Source organism: Serinus canaria, chromosome 2 (assembly GCF_022539315.1).
Source record: "Serinus canaria isolate serCan28SL12 chromosome 2, serCan2020, whole genome shotgun sequence".
NCBI lineage: Eukaryota > Metazoa > Chordata > Aves > Passeriformes > Fringillidae > Serinus > Serinus canaria.
In genome coordinates this window covers 56006725-56024774 of record NC_066315.1, presented here as the reverse complement: position 1 = coordinate 56024774, position 18050 = coordinate 56006725, and the positions used below count along the sequence as shown (strand labels likewise).

General features: G+C 36.9%; 1 protein-coding gene across 12 annotated transcripts in view; it reads left to right on the top strand.

Moving 5' to 3' along the window:
• CLASP2 (cytoplasmic linker associated protein 2) overlaps window positions 1–18050 on the top strand; it is a 145997-nt gene that overhangs the window by 68731 nt on the left and 59216 nt on the right. For all 12 annotated transcript variants that reach the window (XM_050970775.1, XM_050970773.1, XM_050970774.1 and 9 more), the window contains 7 exons: window positions 4007–4086; window positions 9492–9584; window positions 10224–10369; window positions 11859–11994; window positions 15022–15092; window positions 16576–16635; window positions 17751–17828. In XM_050970775.1, coding sequence (XP_050826732.1) covers window positions 4007–4086; window positions 9492–9584; window positions 10224–10369; window positions 11859–11994; window positions 15022–15092; window positions 16576–16635; window positions 17751–17828 — 664 coding nt within the window. The remainder of the gene's footprint in view (window positions 1–4006; window positions 4087–9491; window positions 9585–10223; window positions 10370–11858; window positions 11995–15021; window positions 15093–16575; window positions 16636–17750; window positions 17829–18050) is intronic.

Genomic DNA, 18050 nt, shown 5'->3' with positions numbered 1-18050 from the left:
CCCTTGCTTGCATACAATATTCTTTCTGGTGTTGAGTTATTCTCAGTGCTGAATTCAGCCTTATGACTGGAATAAACCTTCTTCCAAAAAAAGACTCCTAGGGCCTTGCAAAGTGTTAGAAAACTTTAAGTTTAACTCATAAAAATGTCATCTCTCTTAGCAGTCTGCAAGAAGTGAGGGTTTTTTTTTTTTTTTTTTTTTGCTTCCATTTCTAGACTCATTGAACTTCAGTTTAAAAAACAAAACAAACTTGAAAACATATACACAAAAAAGAGAAACCTCTCAAAATCCCCACCACTCCACTGTAAAACTGAGAGGGACTTTAGGTGCCGTGATATGTTTCCATTTCAGGTCTGTCTCTTATATTTGGTATATTCTCACCAGCTTCCTCAAGTCAAACTCAGGCTTCCAGGGCTCTCTGAGAGTCTGTCTAACTAAGAGGCTTGAGGATAAGAAAAAGTAAAGGTTAGGAATGAAAACTAACAAACAATGTAGATAAATGTCTTGAATGTATTTTTATTCCTCTCCATGAGAGAATTTTTTCTTCTGGGTCTCAGCTGAAAAAAAAACTCGGTTGGATTCAAGTCCTAAGACAGGGTAATATAATTACCCAACTGATGAGGCTCTGAATTTTAGCTGTGTGCTGAGCACTTAAAGATGTTAAAAATGCAGTGGGGTTCAAGCCCCCTAGAATTGTTTATAGTGTTCTTGCCTTTAGGAATGCAGTAGCTGAACCTGTCCCTATTTGGTCAAAGGAGTGTGTGTTCTGTGGGGAGCCTTGAACATGCACTGTTCAGTGGAAGGAATTAATACTAGAGAGAGATATAAGAAATTTGTGATCACAGGTTTGGTCTGAGAAGGTAAGCAACAAAACAGATTGTATGTATGCTTTGACAGATGTATCAGTCTGGGGTCTGGAGGCAGCACTGTCTGTATTGAGAATTTACTAAAGCTCTGGTGTTGCTTTTGTGGAGGAGAGTCAAGCCTTACAAAAGCATGAGAGATCCTTTGAAGGCATCTGCATGTGTATGACTGTTATGTATCTTGTGAGCACAGTAAAATACTTTCTCCTGAATTGGGAAACAGCAGGTGGAGTTCTGTCATTTTTTGATTGTCTCTACAGAAACAGTGACTTGGTAAACAGAATTGGTAAAAATACTTACAGAGAAATTGGAAAGGGAAGGGAAAAATTGAAGAGTATTTTTCCTCTTTAGGCAGTGTGGACTTTTGACTTCTATACTGTATGAAAATAAGTTACTTAATACTTTGTTCTGGTATGCATATGCCATCGTGCAGTTGTGGCAAAGGATCAGTGAAATAGAAGTGAAATGTGGTTTACAGATAGCTTTGAACCATATAACTTTTTTATTTTTTTACCAGTCAACAAGGTAATAAAACAACTTTTGGAGAAGGAAAACGGGTTTTTAGTTGTGAACTAGTTGTTGAAACTCAGAAAGATGGAAAGTTCTCTGTGTCTGTACTATGTCAAATGGATTTTAATAGTAGTCTGTCCCTCTTCTTTCTCTTTTTGAAGTAAAAAATTGTTATTCTTTGGATAAAGGATTTTCCTTAATCCTCAGGATGCATTACTAGATAATGTTTAGGTGCTAGAAATATCTGTCATTAAGTCATGCTGTTCCCTAATTTTAAAAGTGATACTTTAGGGTAGACTGAAGGTGACAGCATTTACTTACTTAGCAAGGGCAACTTTATCTTCTTTTAATCTTTATGGTGTACAGCAGTGAACTACAAACACTTGAAACCCAAACATTTTTCTGTATTTCTGTGTTCATGGCCTATATGTGTCAATTTGTAATGTTTCTGTAGTTTATTCCCTAGAAAAAAAAATGGTAAGTAAAGGATGGGAATGCAAAGTACTTTTTTCCCTGTGTTAGCATAGGTATTTGTGTATTTATGTAACTGAATAATAATACAGAACTTTTATAACCTTACTTTTCTATTTACTTTTCATGAGTAGGTATTGTATATTGACTCTATTTTGTTTCTATGAGACTTCCTTAACTGTTGGAGTATTTATGGACAAACAAATGAGGTTATGATCTGAACATCTAAGTAGCTGTTTGTACCACCTACTCTAACGTGGTGCCTCTGGGCCAAATTACTTCTTTCAAGGTGTCTCTCCACAAAATTCTGCTCTGACAAGGGTATTCTCCCTTTGAAGAGCTGTACAAGTTTGTGTGGCAGAAGGGTGTGTTCTGAGTGTAAATCAATCTTTCCCTCTTCATTTTTTTTAGCTGGTCAAAAAGTCATTAACTTTTTGGAAGGGTTTGTTCCCTTTGCTCTCTGAAAGAAGAAAGAGGTGTTTATAATTTCTTTTTTCTCTTCTGGCTGCCACTGGCAATTGTGACAGATGGTGTTGGAGATGCACACATTGAAATGTATTGTGCACAGCATCTCTTTACAGCATCCTTGAGCTAAGGCACTCAAAATCTATTAGATGTTCCTATATCATACTGCAGGTACTGTGTCCAGATTCTGTGGTTTTACCCTAATGAGCCACAGAGGTATCTGAGAGATCTTGTTCTGCACAGCAGTGTTGAGATCTAGTAAGTTGCCACCAAATTTGTAGTAGTAGTGCACCCTCATGCTTCCAAACTGCACATGTATACAAACACAGCAGACATAATTTCCTTCACTAGAATTAAGAGGTCAGGGACTGTAAACCATGGTTCTTGGAGTGCAGCCATCAAAAATTTGATTTATCAAGAATTTGTAGCTTTTTGTTCTTGGTTGACCATTCAGCCTCTTAAATGCTTTTTCTTTATGGTTTTTATTTGTTCTGTAGTTAGTGAAATATGTGTCTTCTCTGTGTGATGCCTCCATTTCATTCTGCCAGGCAGGGAGGACATTCTGCCATCTATCCTGTAGGTCTCACTCTGAAAGAGGCACTTGTTCCCAAATTTGCTATGACAGATTATGTTTTTCCTTTTAGAAAGGAAATGTTCAACTGGACTGATTCCATGTGGTTAATATGTTGTCGTATTACCTTCCTGATGCAATTATTGAAGATACTCAAGGATTCTGCCAAGCTTCACCTTGTGCTTAGAGTTCTAAACTTGTAGTGTAGCCTGGATTTTATGACCTTGTTCTTTAATTTGATAGCAAACTTGAGCTCATTTCTTTAAAAAGGGGGGCTTTCTTGATTACCTGAGTTTTTTCAGGAAAGCAAAATCAGACATTATTTTCAAATACTTTTCTTGCTTAGAGTTGTCTTAGCTTCTAAGACAAGATGTTAATGAAATTTGCAAGGTATACCAGTGTGAAACCAGCAGGTGGTTACCTGTCAGAATTCTTCCCTGGGCCTTCTGCTGGGCCTCTTTGGCTGTCATGTGAGAACAGTTCCATCATGAGTGGTCTGCAAACAAGGTCACTGAAGTTCAGATTTTGCTCCATTGCAAATTCTCCTCACTGTGTCTTGTCTTTTGTTGTTGAAGTTCTTGTAACCTTAAGACTAAGAAATGTACCTCACACTTCTTAGCTTCATGTGAGAATACTGGAAAAGATAAAAATCAACGCCCAGGCTTTCAGGGTTGATTACTTAAGGCACATATGTTAAGATGAAAATTCATCCTGAGGAATTCCATTTAGTGATGAATAGCTCTTGCTCTGGTAAATAATTTGAAATTTGGGGCTTTATTTTAGAACATCTTTGTTGTCAGGGTGCAGGTCTCAGAATGGAATGCAAAAGCTGCTAGGGGGATTGTTATATGAAACATGTTTCCAATTAGACGCAAAAATAAAAATTATGACACCATTAAATTTGTCAAATTAGAAGTTACTTGGAATTGTTCATTTTGGATAAAAAAGGTATTTTTTTTTCATGGTGAAGTCAGAGTTCAAGGTCTTGAGATTCTGCACAAAAATGCAGCATTTTTTTAAGATATATTAAATATTTGAAAGTAGGTATGGTGAAAGATGGTGGTAAGAGATTTAAAACCTTGTTGTATGTTGCATTCTGTTTTAACAGTATTTTATGTTCATTTAGGTTCCTCTAAAGAAGGAGGAGCTGGAGCTGTGGATGAGGATGATTTTATTAAGGCATTTACAGATGTTCCTACTGTACAGGTAAGAGGCTGTGTATATTCATGTTTGTCTTCAGAAATATTTATTTACAATAATGGGTTAACATGCTTTTTCAATTTACATAATTTTACATTGTTCTAAGCAAGCATCGTTACTTTTCCCTCTTTCTGACCTTAGAGTCTACATGGAAAGCTCTTTATATTTTCCCAGGAGTTAACAAAAAAAATGCCACCTTTTCTTTACTGTCCTACTAATTATTACCACATTGTGTTTTGGCTACAATGCCTTATTGCTTTTCTCAAACTTTTTCAATGAACTAGTGAAAATAATTGGATGTTTTAATAAGAAAAAGCTTAACATGATATTTGGAAAGTTTAGGGCTACAATTTCAAGGCATAATCAAGGAATAATAATATAGGCAAATAATTTAAACAGCAAGAATTTATTTTCAAATTTGTCTGAATTGTAATGATGTGTGTCTGGTATACATGTCCTTATTCTAGTAATACCTAAAAAAATTTAATCTAGTGCCTTATTTTCATATTAATGAACTTGTTGGATTCCGAATTCTTAATTAAGAAGATCAGATTTGAATTTCTATTCTTTTAGTGTGGGAATTGCATGTATTTGATACTTTCACATAGTTGAGTCATTTAATATGTGTGTAGTGTACGAGGGCTATTTTGACTAAGTTTTCCTTGAGGAGCTGAGGTGTGGAACACAACCAAAATCTCAGTAAGCCATAGTTCCCAAATGACAGAAGGATTTTGTAAGACTCCCCTTTCCTGATATGTACTTTTGTTCTATTTTTATTTCCCAAGCATAGTTATTTGTTAGATCTGCTTCTGCAGGCAGCAATACTGTCTGCTTTCTTGAAGGAGCACTCAGTCTCCATGATCCCTGTCACATCAAGGAAGTCTTTGTCTAACACTGTAAGAGCTTTATGTGTCTTTGCCTCTTCAGACTGTGTTAAGAATTCTTCGGAGGATAAAAACATGCAGCTCTTAATATTGTTTATCCCTGTTATGTTGAACAGAGAATGTTCCACAGAACAGAGAACGTGATGCTTGTGGTTAAGTGCCTTAGTGTGTGCTGTCCTAAGCACAGAGTCCCACACAGAGTTCTCTAATTACTCAGGCTGGTTGGTAACACTGCAGGAACAAAACTGGGCTGACCACAGGACACAGACCAACACGTGTTATTTTCTGTCTGACTGCTGAATGGCCTAGGAAGGCAGGTCATTCTCTAAGCTGCAGGAGATAGGGAAGAAAGACATGAGTCTTTTCTGATACCCCTCAAGCTGAGGTGAGGAGGCAGGAGAGAAATATGTAGCTGACTCCAAAATTACCAGTTTGTTTCATGGATGAGCACACAAGAGAAAGCTTTTTTTTTTTTTTTTTGGTGTCCTTAGGAATAATGACTTCCTGGCCAACTTCATGCTTCTGGCTGTAGACAGTCTCTCATCTTCCAGAAAAAGAAAAAAACCAAAGCAGATTTCATGTTTTGCAACCATGTTAATTACTAAGGAAGTGGGAAATTTCTCTGTTAGACTTGTGAGAAAAGAATGTTTATGACCTGTATTTTACCAAATTATTCTAAAAGCAAAGGACAGCACGAGGAGAGAGAGTTGTTTGGGCGTTACTGGGCCCATTCCTGTGTCTCTTCTGTTTTCATTGCATTTATGGGTTTGAGAAGTGGCTTCAATGAAAGTAAAAAAGGAAAACCAGATTCAATTCTGGATCAAGATTAAGTGCATTTGAATTAATCAAATAACTTGAGGTTACTTACACTATGGGTATGTTTTAAGTCATCCTTAAAAGTCTCTGATGGTATATCTGACTTTCCAGTAAGCTGTTCATATGACTGCTCATCTTTTTTTAGGAATATCATATTGTTTACTTGTACCCAGTTTTTAAATCCCCATTTGAAAATACTTTCCATCTGTATAGTTATTGTTCTTACTTGTGTTTGAGCTTTTAATTTTTCTGTCTTTGATGTTACAGTTGCCTTTAAGGAGGTGTGTTTATGTTGCCCTCTAATGGATAGCAGCAGTTTATGAAGAAGATGGGTGATTTTTAGATGTAGTCTGATGGATCTGTGTGCTAAAAAGTACTGTAGTGACAGGATCGTGCCCTCATATTCAAGGTTACAACCACCCTGTTTTTACAACTAAAGCCTTTGCTGAAACAGAAGAAAATTCTGTGTTCGGGTTATTAGGAAAAACTCCCATTAATAGCTAAAATTTGTTTAAAAACAAGTTCAGTTCTTTTTATAGAGTCTGATGTGGGAACTTCTGAGCAAAAAATGCATTATGTCATTGGCTGAATACGTAATTTCATCTTGGCCTCCTAAAAGTGTAATTAATTGAGGGCAGGGAAAAAAGAAATTATTAAAATTTTCCCTTTTATTCCTGTGAAATTAAGGTAGGTATGTGCAACCTTGAAAATACAGGATTTTTCAGTGGAATTATGGTTTTCGTTTCATGACAAAATAAAATTATACCGCTTATTAAATTCTACACTGCAATGCCAATTTGAATATTCCTAAGCCCAGTTCTATATGTGCCAAGTAATTAAAGAAAAAATTGAATTCCTTGCCTGGAAATGCTAATGGGGTGGACATTAACCCGTTGTACAGGTTGCTTCTGTGTTTGCCTGGTGCCCAGCATGTTTTAGTCTTGCAGCAGTAACTATACTGTACAACATGGTCTCTTGTGACACAGAGGCTGACAACAGAAAAGTTATATTTTCTGGATTTGCTTAATGAAACAGCTTGCAAAAGGTTTTTGTACCTTGACCAGGACTTCAGTCTGGGATTTGAGTGTGCATTGTCAGTCCTCAGTTTGATGCCACCAAAAGGCATCATGCTGCTTCCATTCTTGTTGCACCTCACTTTATGATAAATTCACAGAGAAATGCTGAGTTGGCAAAGAAATTCTTGCCTCTCCTCTTGTAGGATGAGCTTTCTGTGTATTAAAGGTCTGAACTGAGCAGGAGACAGGTCAAAGAGAGAGTTGTGGTAAAGGGAGATCCTGAGGGGGTTGAATCACATGGTGAATTCTGATGGCATGAAGTGTCACTGTAGTATGAAACTGCATCTTGAGTTAACCAGTGACTAGTCCTTTACAATTTCACACAAAAATAAAAATTTTCTTTCAGAATGGAAATTAATTTTCATAAAAAAGCTTAGTGAGATACACATAATACTTAGGTTTTTTCAGAGTGTGGTACTTACCGAATTAGTGTTAGAATAAACTAGGGTTGTTTAACTATTAATAGGCTACCACTAGGGTTGTTTAACAACTATTAATAGTATACACAAATATCTTAAATGGTGATACAAAACTCATGTTTTGTGGGTGGTGGAGTAGAAAGCATCTTACACTTGGACCCAATTTTTTTCATTAAGTCATTTGTTCATTTTAAGTAAGTAATACATGAGATATTTAGTGACTTCCCGTGAAGGAAACAATAATCACGAGGAACAGCTTTCTGGTTTTTATGGATGCAGTCATAGAAGTGTATAGAAGTGCAAAGCTGCTTCCACAGTGTATCCTGGAAGAGCTCACACAGCTGCATGGCAATAAAAATCTCTCTTTTGTTGGTAAAGTATATTCAGAAGGCATTTTACACCTTACAGTGAAGCTGGTCTGGGTGTACTAATTAATCTGTTTCTCAGAAGGTTCCTACCCTTTTTTTTCTGGAAATCCAGTATGAAGGTGTTTTAGAGCTGTGATGTCTTTCACCTCCTCCAGATTCCAGCATGAAATATGCATACCTCCACAACCGCATTCTGTTAAAGTGTTGGGAAAAGAGTAGATGTCAGTAGAGTTAAGGTTCCATATCTTTTGTAGGTTAAATTTATTTGATGTGCTCAGGAAACTGGAAAACTGGACTGTATTTGGAATAATCCCTACAATAATTTGAAGATGCCTTGGAAATTAAGATATTTTAAAGAAAAGAATCATTCAATGTAACTGCAGAACCGAAGAAAGACATTGCCTCATTTTAGTAATAAGATCAAAGATGCATATATACGTGCTAGAACAACAGTGTGTTCAAGAGACACAGCTTTTAACCAGTTCATGCAAAACAAGGTGGCCTAACCACTGGCCCTTGTTACCTCTGTGTGCTCTTGCACATACAAAAATTATGTCTTAAATAATGAGGGAGCATCAGGTCCTGCTGTTTAGGTGCTACATAAGTTATGCTGGTGTCTAGCTTCCACTGTAGAAAGGCATGAGTTTCCTTGAAGTCCTGACCCACATCTGCCAGCCCTGTGTCTGGAAGGTATGTCAGGTGGTGTCAGGTGCTTGTGTGTGGGCCAGTGAGTTTTGCCTAATGTGTTTACATAAAAAAACCTTCTGATCCAAAAAACTGGAAATATTTAGCTGATGATACTTAAAAAAAGATAAAAACAAAACAAAGGGGGAAAAAAAACCAAAACAAACCAAAAAAATAAACCAAACCAAAAAAAACAAAAACAGGCCAGCTTAAGTTTCTGTTTAGTAATTTGCTTCATATTCTCCTAAACTTGTTCTCAGTCTGAAAAGAAAAAGAACTAGAAATTTTGTGTATGCAGTGTAAACAGAAAAAAGCATCCTTTGAGTTATGTCCAGGAAAATAGAAGAGAAATCAGTTAATTTAAAAATAATATTTTTTCACAAGTAGGCCTTTCTTCTTTAAAAATCTGTTCTTAGACATGTGCAGTTCAATAAAGACATTAATTCATTTATAAACAAATAGTGACTGTTGCATGATTAGATTGCTCAGGCTTTGATATTGGTAGTCTTACTGTATAGTGAGAATTCTGACTAGAGGTGGCTCCTTATATTTATTTACTGACTGTATAAGTTAATAAATGATAGTCCTAAAGTAGCAATACATAGAGAAGCTATGGAAGCCCTTTAATTTTTCGGACAAATTTTAGTTTTAGTGTTCTCACAGCACAGTTAGTTCCCCAGAGAGTCCCAGCTCCAAAAGAGTTGCAATGAATTAAAATGTTGGTCGAGTTTCATTATAAGACTATGAAAATGAAACTGAGTTTCAACAGTATTGCAGCAGATTGTCTGAAACCTCTGCTCCTATTGAATTATTTATTTTTTTAAGTGGAGTTAATGAAATTGTGGGTATGTTTAGCTCATCACGAAGGTGAAAGTTAAAATCTTTGTGATGAGCTAAAAGAAAAGGAAAATGGTGAAGGGAAAATGTTGCTTCTTCAGCCTTTTTTTTTTCATGAATATTCATTACTCAGTGATATCCTTACAGACTGGTCTTAAAATGCCCATTTATGACTCTTACACAGATCTCTGGAACTTTAGGGGTAAGATTTGTGGGATTAGAATTGTATTTTCACTCTTATCAAGCTGTTTTTCTTCATCACATTACCTGGGATATTAACAATATGAACTTCCTGATTTTTTTTTATTATTATTTTTAATACTACAGATTTATTCTAGTCGAGAACTTGAAGAAACGTTGAACAAAATCAGGGAAATTCTCTCAGATGACAAACATGATTGGGATCAGCGAACTAATGCGGTAAACTTTTAATCTGATTTTAGGTTTGGGTGGGTGCATTTCATAAAGCACAGACAGCCAGATATTCTAAAATATTTTTTCCTAAAGTCATTGCACTCCATGTAATGAAAGAAATTTTCATTTTAGTTTTTACACCTTGAATTTCTGTATAGTAAGTAAGTTTGAGTGGTTTAAGTCTGAAATGCGTTTTTGCTGACATTTAAGTGGAAGCTTTTCTAAAAGCCGTCACAGATGTTTAAGTTTGGCATTTATGTAAAGTTGCATATTCTACAGGTTTACTGCTAACATTAACATCTCTTGTGTGCAGCTTTGAAAAGTTCCACTTACAGGGTTAAAATTTTTGTGTGTATGTACCATTTCTATTTTTAAATCAGATTTATGGCATCTTAATGCTTATAAACAGGTATGTGAACGGAAGTATGTGTTTGTATATTTGTATTCTGGATTCTGAGATTTTTTTTTTACCTCTAGAGCTTAGTATTAATTTTTTACAGCTCTTTTTAATCCCTGCCATATATTTTGAAAATTTTGCTTTAAGGAATGCCAACATGTATTTTTGCATAGTGAAGCTGTTCCTTTTTCTTTTGTTTTGAAATGCATGTTGGCAGTGTCCTAACCCAAATGCTGATATTTTTTTAGCTGAAGAAGGTTCGGTCCTTGCTTGTTGCTGGAGCTGCACAGTACGATGGATTTTTCCAGCATTTACGGCTGTTGGATGGTGCTTTCAAGCTGTCAGCCAAGGATCTCAGATCCCAGGTGGTTAGAGAAGCCTGCATTACTGTAGCGTAAGTACAGTTCCTGTGCCTTGTGCACCTTGCTAGATGCTACTGTGGGGCTGGCTTAGTGGTGCTTTATCAGTGTCTCTCAGAGGAGGGATTCTCTTGTTGGACTGCTGTACTCTGTGACTGATAGAGTCAAGTCAGGATCTGAAGCCACAGAGGAAAAGAAATGCTTAAAGGAATTTGTTCTCTGAGGGGACACACATGGTTTATAATCCTATAATGACTTGTATGTGCATAACCAGTTACCATCATTGCCAAGTCATCGTTAGTGCAGGTTAATACCAACTGCTGTGAATGATACTGGGGACTTACCTTAGGATCACTTATGCTTGGGTGATTGGCAGAGCACCTCACTAGCACTGCTTGTAAAGACAATGTAAACAGTGCTGTAGTGGTTTGAACATAGAGCATTTTGCTGAGGTAATACCTCTTATGGAATCAGGGATTTGGTTTGGCTTGGAAGGAGCCTTAAAGATCATCTGGTTCCAACCCTGTTGGCAGTCCAGGGACACCTTGTCCTGGACCAGGTTGCTCAAAGCCCCATCTAGCCTAGCCTTGAACTTCCAGGGTTGTCTGTCTGGGCACGAGACGGATGAGCGTAATAATTTTAGAAGCTGTGGCTAAACTGAAATAAAATCTTCACGCCTAGCATCTCATGGACTCCTTTAAATTGAAGGGCAGAGGGGAAAACCAGAGTAGTCTTTGACATTTCTATGTTTTCCATGACTTTTTTTATCCTCTGGAAAGACATTAGTGTAACCACTGATTTTCAGTGACCATCTGAAACAGGACACCACATTTTGGTCTCTTGTTTGAACAGACTGAGAGGAAATGCTGAAGCATACAACTGCCCTTTCCAAGGAAATTGAGACTTTGAGAAAATTGTAATAATCATTCCCAACATGAAGTCAGGAGCAGTCTAAAAGTACTCTGCAAATATTCTCATGCAGGCCTAACAACCTGGAATTTTCCTTGATCCCTAAAACTTTGATATATTTGATGTGTCATTTGCTGCTGGCTACAAATTCTTTTTTATATAGTCTCTGCACAAAGGAAGCATTTGTTGTCACCAATGGACAGTTAAATTACTGTGTGTGGCATGTGTTTTTATATTTGTTAAAACTGAAAATGTAACCTTTAACAGACAAGGGGGTCAAATTTTATGGTTGGCTGATTGTGGTGAGTTTAGAAGTTTTGCCTGCATTCAAAAGGAAAAAACCTCAATAATTAATTAAAATTTTGGAATTATAGATCTCAGTCTGTTAAAAAGCAGAAATACAGTGATACTTTATGTGGACATGAAAATTTATGCTTTCCAGTTGTAGCACTTGTTTTTTCATTATGAAGCAAAGTTATTCATGTTTGGTTTCTTAGTGTTCCTGGAAATCATGATATTAAGAAATTCTGTTGTTTAGAAGGATAAATCTTTAAAATCCACAATGAACTTTGTTATTTTAAGTCTAAGAAATTAATTTATGTTTCCTCTAAACAGCCACCTTTCAACTGTTCTGGGAAACAAGTTTGACCATGGCGCTGAAGCAATTGTGCCTACTCTTTTTAACCTGGTTCCCAACAGCGCCAAAGTGATGGCAACCTCTGGGTGTGCAGCCATCAGGTTCATCATTCGGGTAGGTGTTCCAGTCTCACTTCACCTGCTAGGAATTTTCAGGTCATGGCTGTTGGCAGAGATAACAACTACACTGAAATACAGGTTTTTAAATCATTCTTTAACAAAGGAGTAATGTTTCTCATGGGTTGACAAATGCTACATATCGTTGAAACCAACTGACAGCATTGTCATAGTAAAGATAGAAGAATAGATGTGAAAAGCTAGTCTATTTTCGTGGGTTTGGGATTTTTTTGTAATGTGTTAATTGAAAAAAGACCAAGTGTGTTTCAAAGGGTAACTGCTTTTAACTGCCTTCTTGGAAAAGACAAAGTTAAGCTAGTAGTTAAGAAACTAGTGAGAATTTAAATAGTGCAAACAAAACAAAGTTATTTCTTTCTACATATACACTCACCTCCAAAAAAAAATTTGGAACCATGGAGTTAATGATAAAATGTTGAAGAGGCTACACATGCCTGGATCAGTTCAGAAAGCACAAGTTCGTGAAGAAAAATCCAATAGAGACTTGAATTTCTAAATTCAAGCACTTTCCAAGCTGAGTCCCCAAAGCTATAACATACAGAACAGAGGAGTGCTCTATCCTAGCTGTTTTCTACTGAATGTTCTTTGAGCATCTACTGACTGGTGTCTCAGGCAAGATGTTTAGAGTTTTGGGACTTGTACTGGTGTGTTTCACATAAAGTGGGAGATTGCCTGTAGTTTCTGCATTAGAGGTTGTGGTGTTGTTGGAAAACTAAGAGGTTTCATGACTTACACCTTTTGTTGCCATCTTCAGTATGGTTCAGAATGTATATTGCTTTGTCTCTCTGTGCCTCTGAGAATGTGCTCTGAGACCTCTGCATGCATGACCTTTGCATTAGCACTTGGGCTAACACAAAACTCCTCGGTATTTTTTCCCCAGACTCTTACACTTCACTGTGAGATGGCACAGACTTGAGAGGGAAAGAATACACCTTACACAGGATAATTAAAGTTGTAAGAGAACAATACCATTTGCAGTAATGTAAGACAAGCTCTGGCATGTAAGAAATTATAAACATTCACCAATTACATTAAATTGACTTTATTGGTTTAGTTAATTTGAAGACAAGCTTACACGTCAGCTATAGTTGCCCTGGTTTTGCTTAAATTTCTGTTCCTAGCTGTGACTTAACATAGTGGATTTGAAGCATAAAAAACCAAGAAAATCCTACCTACAGTGTTCAAATACCCAACCAATAAATGGCATATGTGAGGTTTTTTAGTAGAAAATTCAGTTTTCAGAATTAAATATCAAAAAGAAGTGTATTCCCATGTCTGTTTGGGCTTCTGTCCTTTGGACTAAATGAGTCTTGGTCAGGGGGGTCTTTGATCAATTGAATATTTAGAACCCAAGCTACTACAGTTTTTGGAGTCAGTGTTTTACTCAAAAATTCCCACGAGCATCCAGTGACAGCCAGTTCAGATCCTGGTGCTTTACTGTGTGATTGCTCTGGAGAGAGTCTGCATAGAAACAGGGAGGCTGTGTAATACCAGTGATCTTGAAGAGCTTCATCACGTCTTTGTACCTTCATTGGATTTCATCTTTCTTCTGCAGGAAGTTCTTACACTGCAGTCTGGTTTTTCTTTCTTGACACTTAGTACATCAGGAAGCCAATTTAAAAAAAGGTGGGGGGCGGGGAGGGAATCATGGAGAGATGGCATGGTAGCAGAAATCTTTCTCAGAAGGAGGCGAGATTCAGGTTTGTCAACTGATCTTCAAGGTGGTTTGCAATGAAGCACATCATTACATCCTCAAAGGAGCAGCAGGTGAAGTATGACATGTTAAAAACAGAATGAAGACAAGCCTGGGGCTTTGATTCCTTTGCAAAATAACTTTCTAGAAATTGCAACTCATTAGTTCCAAATACTTGGAATGCATGGGTTACTCCATCTGTAAAAACTTTACTTTTACCCTGATTTGCCCATTGTCCCTTTCTGGAAGTCATATGCCTCTTTTCAATTTACAATCTATACAAAACACAAACAAACCCCCTAAAACTGTGTTTAAAAGTATATCAGGACAAACAAATGTAACTGCTAGGCTCTTCCAGAATTTTTTATTAATTCCTTCCTAATCCTAAAATTGGCAGTACTCTGTGAGCTGATGATTATCTCTGCTTTTTTTGTGATTTGTGTGTTTATATCCTGCAGCTGTGATACATGAGAGAGTAAGAATTCTTCAGTACTGTATTTCTGAAGATCTTGGATTTTTTTAAATTAGCCTAGTCTTTCACACTGTGTTGGGGACTATTTACTGTAGGTATTTAATCAAGAAAGGACCAAAGAAATTAACTGAAAATAGATTTGTTGAACCTCTTACTTGAAATTAAAATGGTAATGCTTTGTGTCTACAATTAGTTAAGAAAAGCGAAGTAAGGCAGCTTTAATTCTGAATTCTGTAATGCATTTGGATTGAATGTAGTTTATCTTGTGCATAGTTTAATAGTTTTCTTCTCCCATCAGGTGTTTCCATATAGATTATATATATAAGCTTGCTTCTATATCAGTGCTTTTATTACTTTATTGACATATTTTGCATTAAATATATTTAATCCTTGTGATACTAATCATACTGATCCTTTTAAGAATGCCTATATTTTCATATTCATTGATTCACTTTTTGCTCTCTAACCTTGACTTCCAAGACAGCTATGTCTATTTTTTTTTCCTGTGGTAAAACTAAAATAGCATCAACTTTCAGCTCCTTTGAGCAGACAGCTACATTTGAACTTCTTATATTACTTTTGACAGCAAAGTATTGTATATCATGATATCATGGCAATGGAAGTGGTTTTTGCTTGACCTTTTGGAAGAAACTAGCTTTAATCAATTGACATGCTAACAGCAGTCTTTCATTTTATAGTATTTTATGATTAAGTTTTGGTAAGCAGTTTAAATTATTGCAGTTTTTATTATGGTGTAAATTCTGTTTGAATTAATAAGTACAGTACAAATTCAGGATTCAGGAATGCTTTTCTCATTAACTGCATTGTCCTTTTTTTGGCAGCATACTCATGTGCCACGACTCATACCTTTAATAACAAGCAACTGTACCTCAAAATCAGTTGCAGTTAGAAGGTGGGTACATTATAAATGATAATTACCAAGGCTGTTGCTTTTTAAAATACAATTATCATATGTTGAAAATTAAGAAATTAGAAGATTTGTGGCCATAAATGCTGAACACACAAAACTGTTAGCTAGTAAACTGCAAACTGCAAATTTTAATTTCAGCCTTGAGAAAGTGGCAGCTACCTTAGGACATAGAGCATCCATGTGTTGTGGTGTTCAGCAGCTCAGCTACATCTCCAGCATGTTGCTTTCTCTGAGAACATGATGCTTGAACCCATGGGATGGCTCTTAAGAAATGAATTGTGTTTTGACAGTGTCATTTTCTGTACCGAATCACACAAGAGCAGTTAATGCTGTTTCTGGACTGACACTAGTCCTGAAAGCGAAGTGACTGTGTGCATGCAGGAACAACTTGAGCATCTGAATTACTTTTTTTGAGTCTAAGCTGCTTTTGCATCCAGAGCAAGTGTTACCTCAACCCAGATTGTACTGAGCTGCCACAACTTCTGGTTTGACTGCTGAACAATTCACAGGGCTTCAGTGCCTCCACGTGCTGTGCCTTTACTGAGGAACATTAGACTGCAGGTGGCTTTGGTACTGCAGTTCACAATCCAGTGAGCATCACTGAAGGCATTGTCTCCATATTGCTTCATTCTTTTGGGAAGACAGCAAAACACTAGATTGGTTGTAATAGTGAAAAGCATTGCAGGGCTTCTTGCCATGCCTTGCCAATGTCCAAAGGATTTGGGCAGAATAAAAACCAAATTTGTCCCTCCAGAACAGGTCCAAAATGCTGAATAACCAGAAAAAGAGATAGTTTCAGGCTGTCAGGTTCACTACATGCCTGAAAATTATCTACACCTTCCTAATCTGTGTCAGTTTGATTTTTCATCAGGATCTAGCTTCAGACATAGTTTTTAAAAGTATGCTTTTTGCTAATGGCACTTTGCTAAATTGTCAAGATTCCCAAATTAATAATGAATACAGTTAGATATCTTCATTAGTACAGTGCCAGAAAATATTTTGCAGTTCTTTTTATATGCAGAGGCCTCTGCTAATGGTCTCGTGTTTTTCTTTATGCTACATACTCAGCAGTAGCAGATGGAAGGATGGGGGAATAGTGTTTGGGACAGAAGTATACTGCCACAGAAATCCTATATTGTGTCTTTAATATTTTTTTATATTAGGATTTTATACTCTACAAATTTTTTCAACTTCATTTGTTTATGTCATCTAATACAGTTGACATGGGGTGTGTGTAATAACATGACTTGAACAGCACATTGTAAATTGAACCATGTCTATTATTTTGAAGTTTAAGATTAGTTAGCCTGCGTGTTTGCTTAATATACAGAATATTTTAAGTTTCCAATAAGATGATCAATTATTTCATTTATTTCCCTCAGGGGGAGAGAGTAAGTTTGTGTTTATTCCACAAGCACATTAGAGAAATGAGTATTTAATTATGACTTTGGTTCTGTGTTTTTAGGCGCTCCTTTGAATTTTTAGACCTGTTATTACAAGAGTGGCAAACACATTCACTGGAAAGGTATGGGCCAGTATACTTTTTCCCCTAAAATAAACTGCTAATGTAATTTAAGACAGAAATATTGTCGTTGAATCCTTTAATTGGATTATGTTGTTGAGTGTTGGCCAGCCTTTCTGGCATAGATAGCCTTTCTAGCACAGCAAGTCATGTGGCTCATTCAGGTGCCAGGGGGAAGGAGAGCTGCATCTTACAGCCTTGGCTTCCTGTGGCCTCCTCTCCTTACCCTCTGCCTCTCCTATCCTGCGTGTGAGCAATGCATATGCAGGTAAGCATCTGTCTTTTCTCCTGGCAGGAGGAAATCTGTGTGTTTGCTGTGAAAGGGCAAATGGGCTTAGGCTGGAGGTCTTTTTGTGCTAATGAGCACGTTGTGGCTTCTCCAGATAGATGGGAAAACTGTACGTGCATCAGTTCTGCAGGTTGGTCACTGTAAACACAGGGTGGGAGCAAAGAGAATAAAGGGCATCCAGAAAAGCTCTGAAGAATTCATCCAGCTCATTCTAGTCACATTGCTTCTTCCCCAGGGTGCTCCCGAGAAGGGGAGTAATGGGGAAATCATTTATGGCAAAGTGTCTAAAAAAACCCACAAAACCCACCATCTCTCTCCCACCCCCCAAATAACAAACCTCCCACCCAAAGCTTACCTTGAATTAAAACTTTTTTATCTTCACAGGTTTGTGTTCTGATGGGTACTTTGCTGTTCATTGAACTTGTGTTCAGGTTTAGAACACATATGATAAAAGCTTTCAGAGATGAAAGAAAACTTATGGTCTTAGTTTTTCCGTTTTCCTACTATTGATAAAACAGTGGAAATAGTTTTTCCATTTCAGGAAGGCAGGTGTCCTAAAAAAGGTATTTTTAAATAACATTTTAAGTGTGATAGGTGGGTGTATGTCAGAAGTAGATTAAAATCCTTTTAGATTGAAGGAGTAAGCTGACCTAAACCTTTACAGAAGGTACAGTTATGTCATCAGTGTGCTTAAGTGTTTGTTTACTGCATATTTTGGAAAGAACTAGCATTGCAGCTGTTTTTTAGTTGGTGAAATGTTAATTAAAGTGTAAAGCTACTGCTTAGAATTTGGAGTAGCAAAATAGCATGAAAAATGTCTTTCTTCTAGGCATGCAGCTGTCTTGGTTGAAACAATCAAGAAGGGTATCCATGATGCTGATGCAGAAGCAAGAGTGGAGGCAAGAAAGTGAGTTTTGATTAATTTTTCTCTGAAAAAGTGCATGTGCTGAATGAGTGATAGAAGGTTCTAATCCAAGGTAAGCTGCTATCCATGGCTGAAGAAGATACAAGCAAGTTTGTTTGATGTTTCTGTCCTGAATTGCTACCTAGTGTCTTTTGCAAAAGACATTCTCAAAGCCAAGTGAGTCAGTGCAGTTGTGCAGCATTTGATGATTCCACTGAAAGAAGA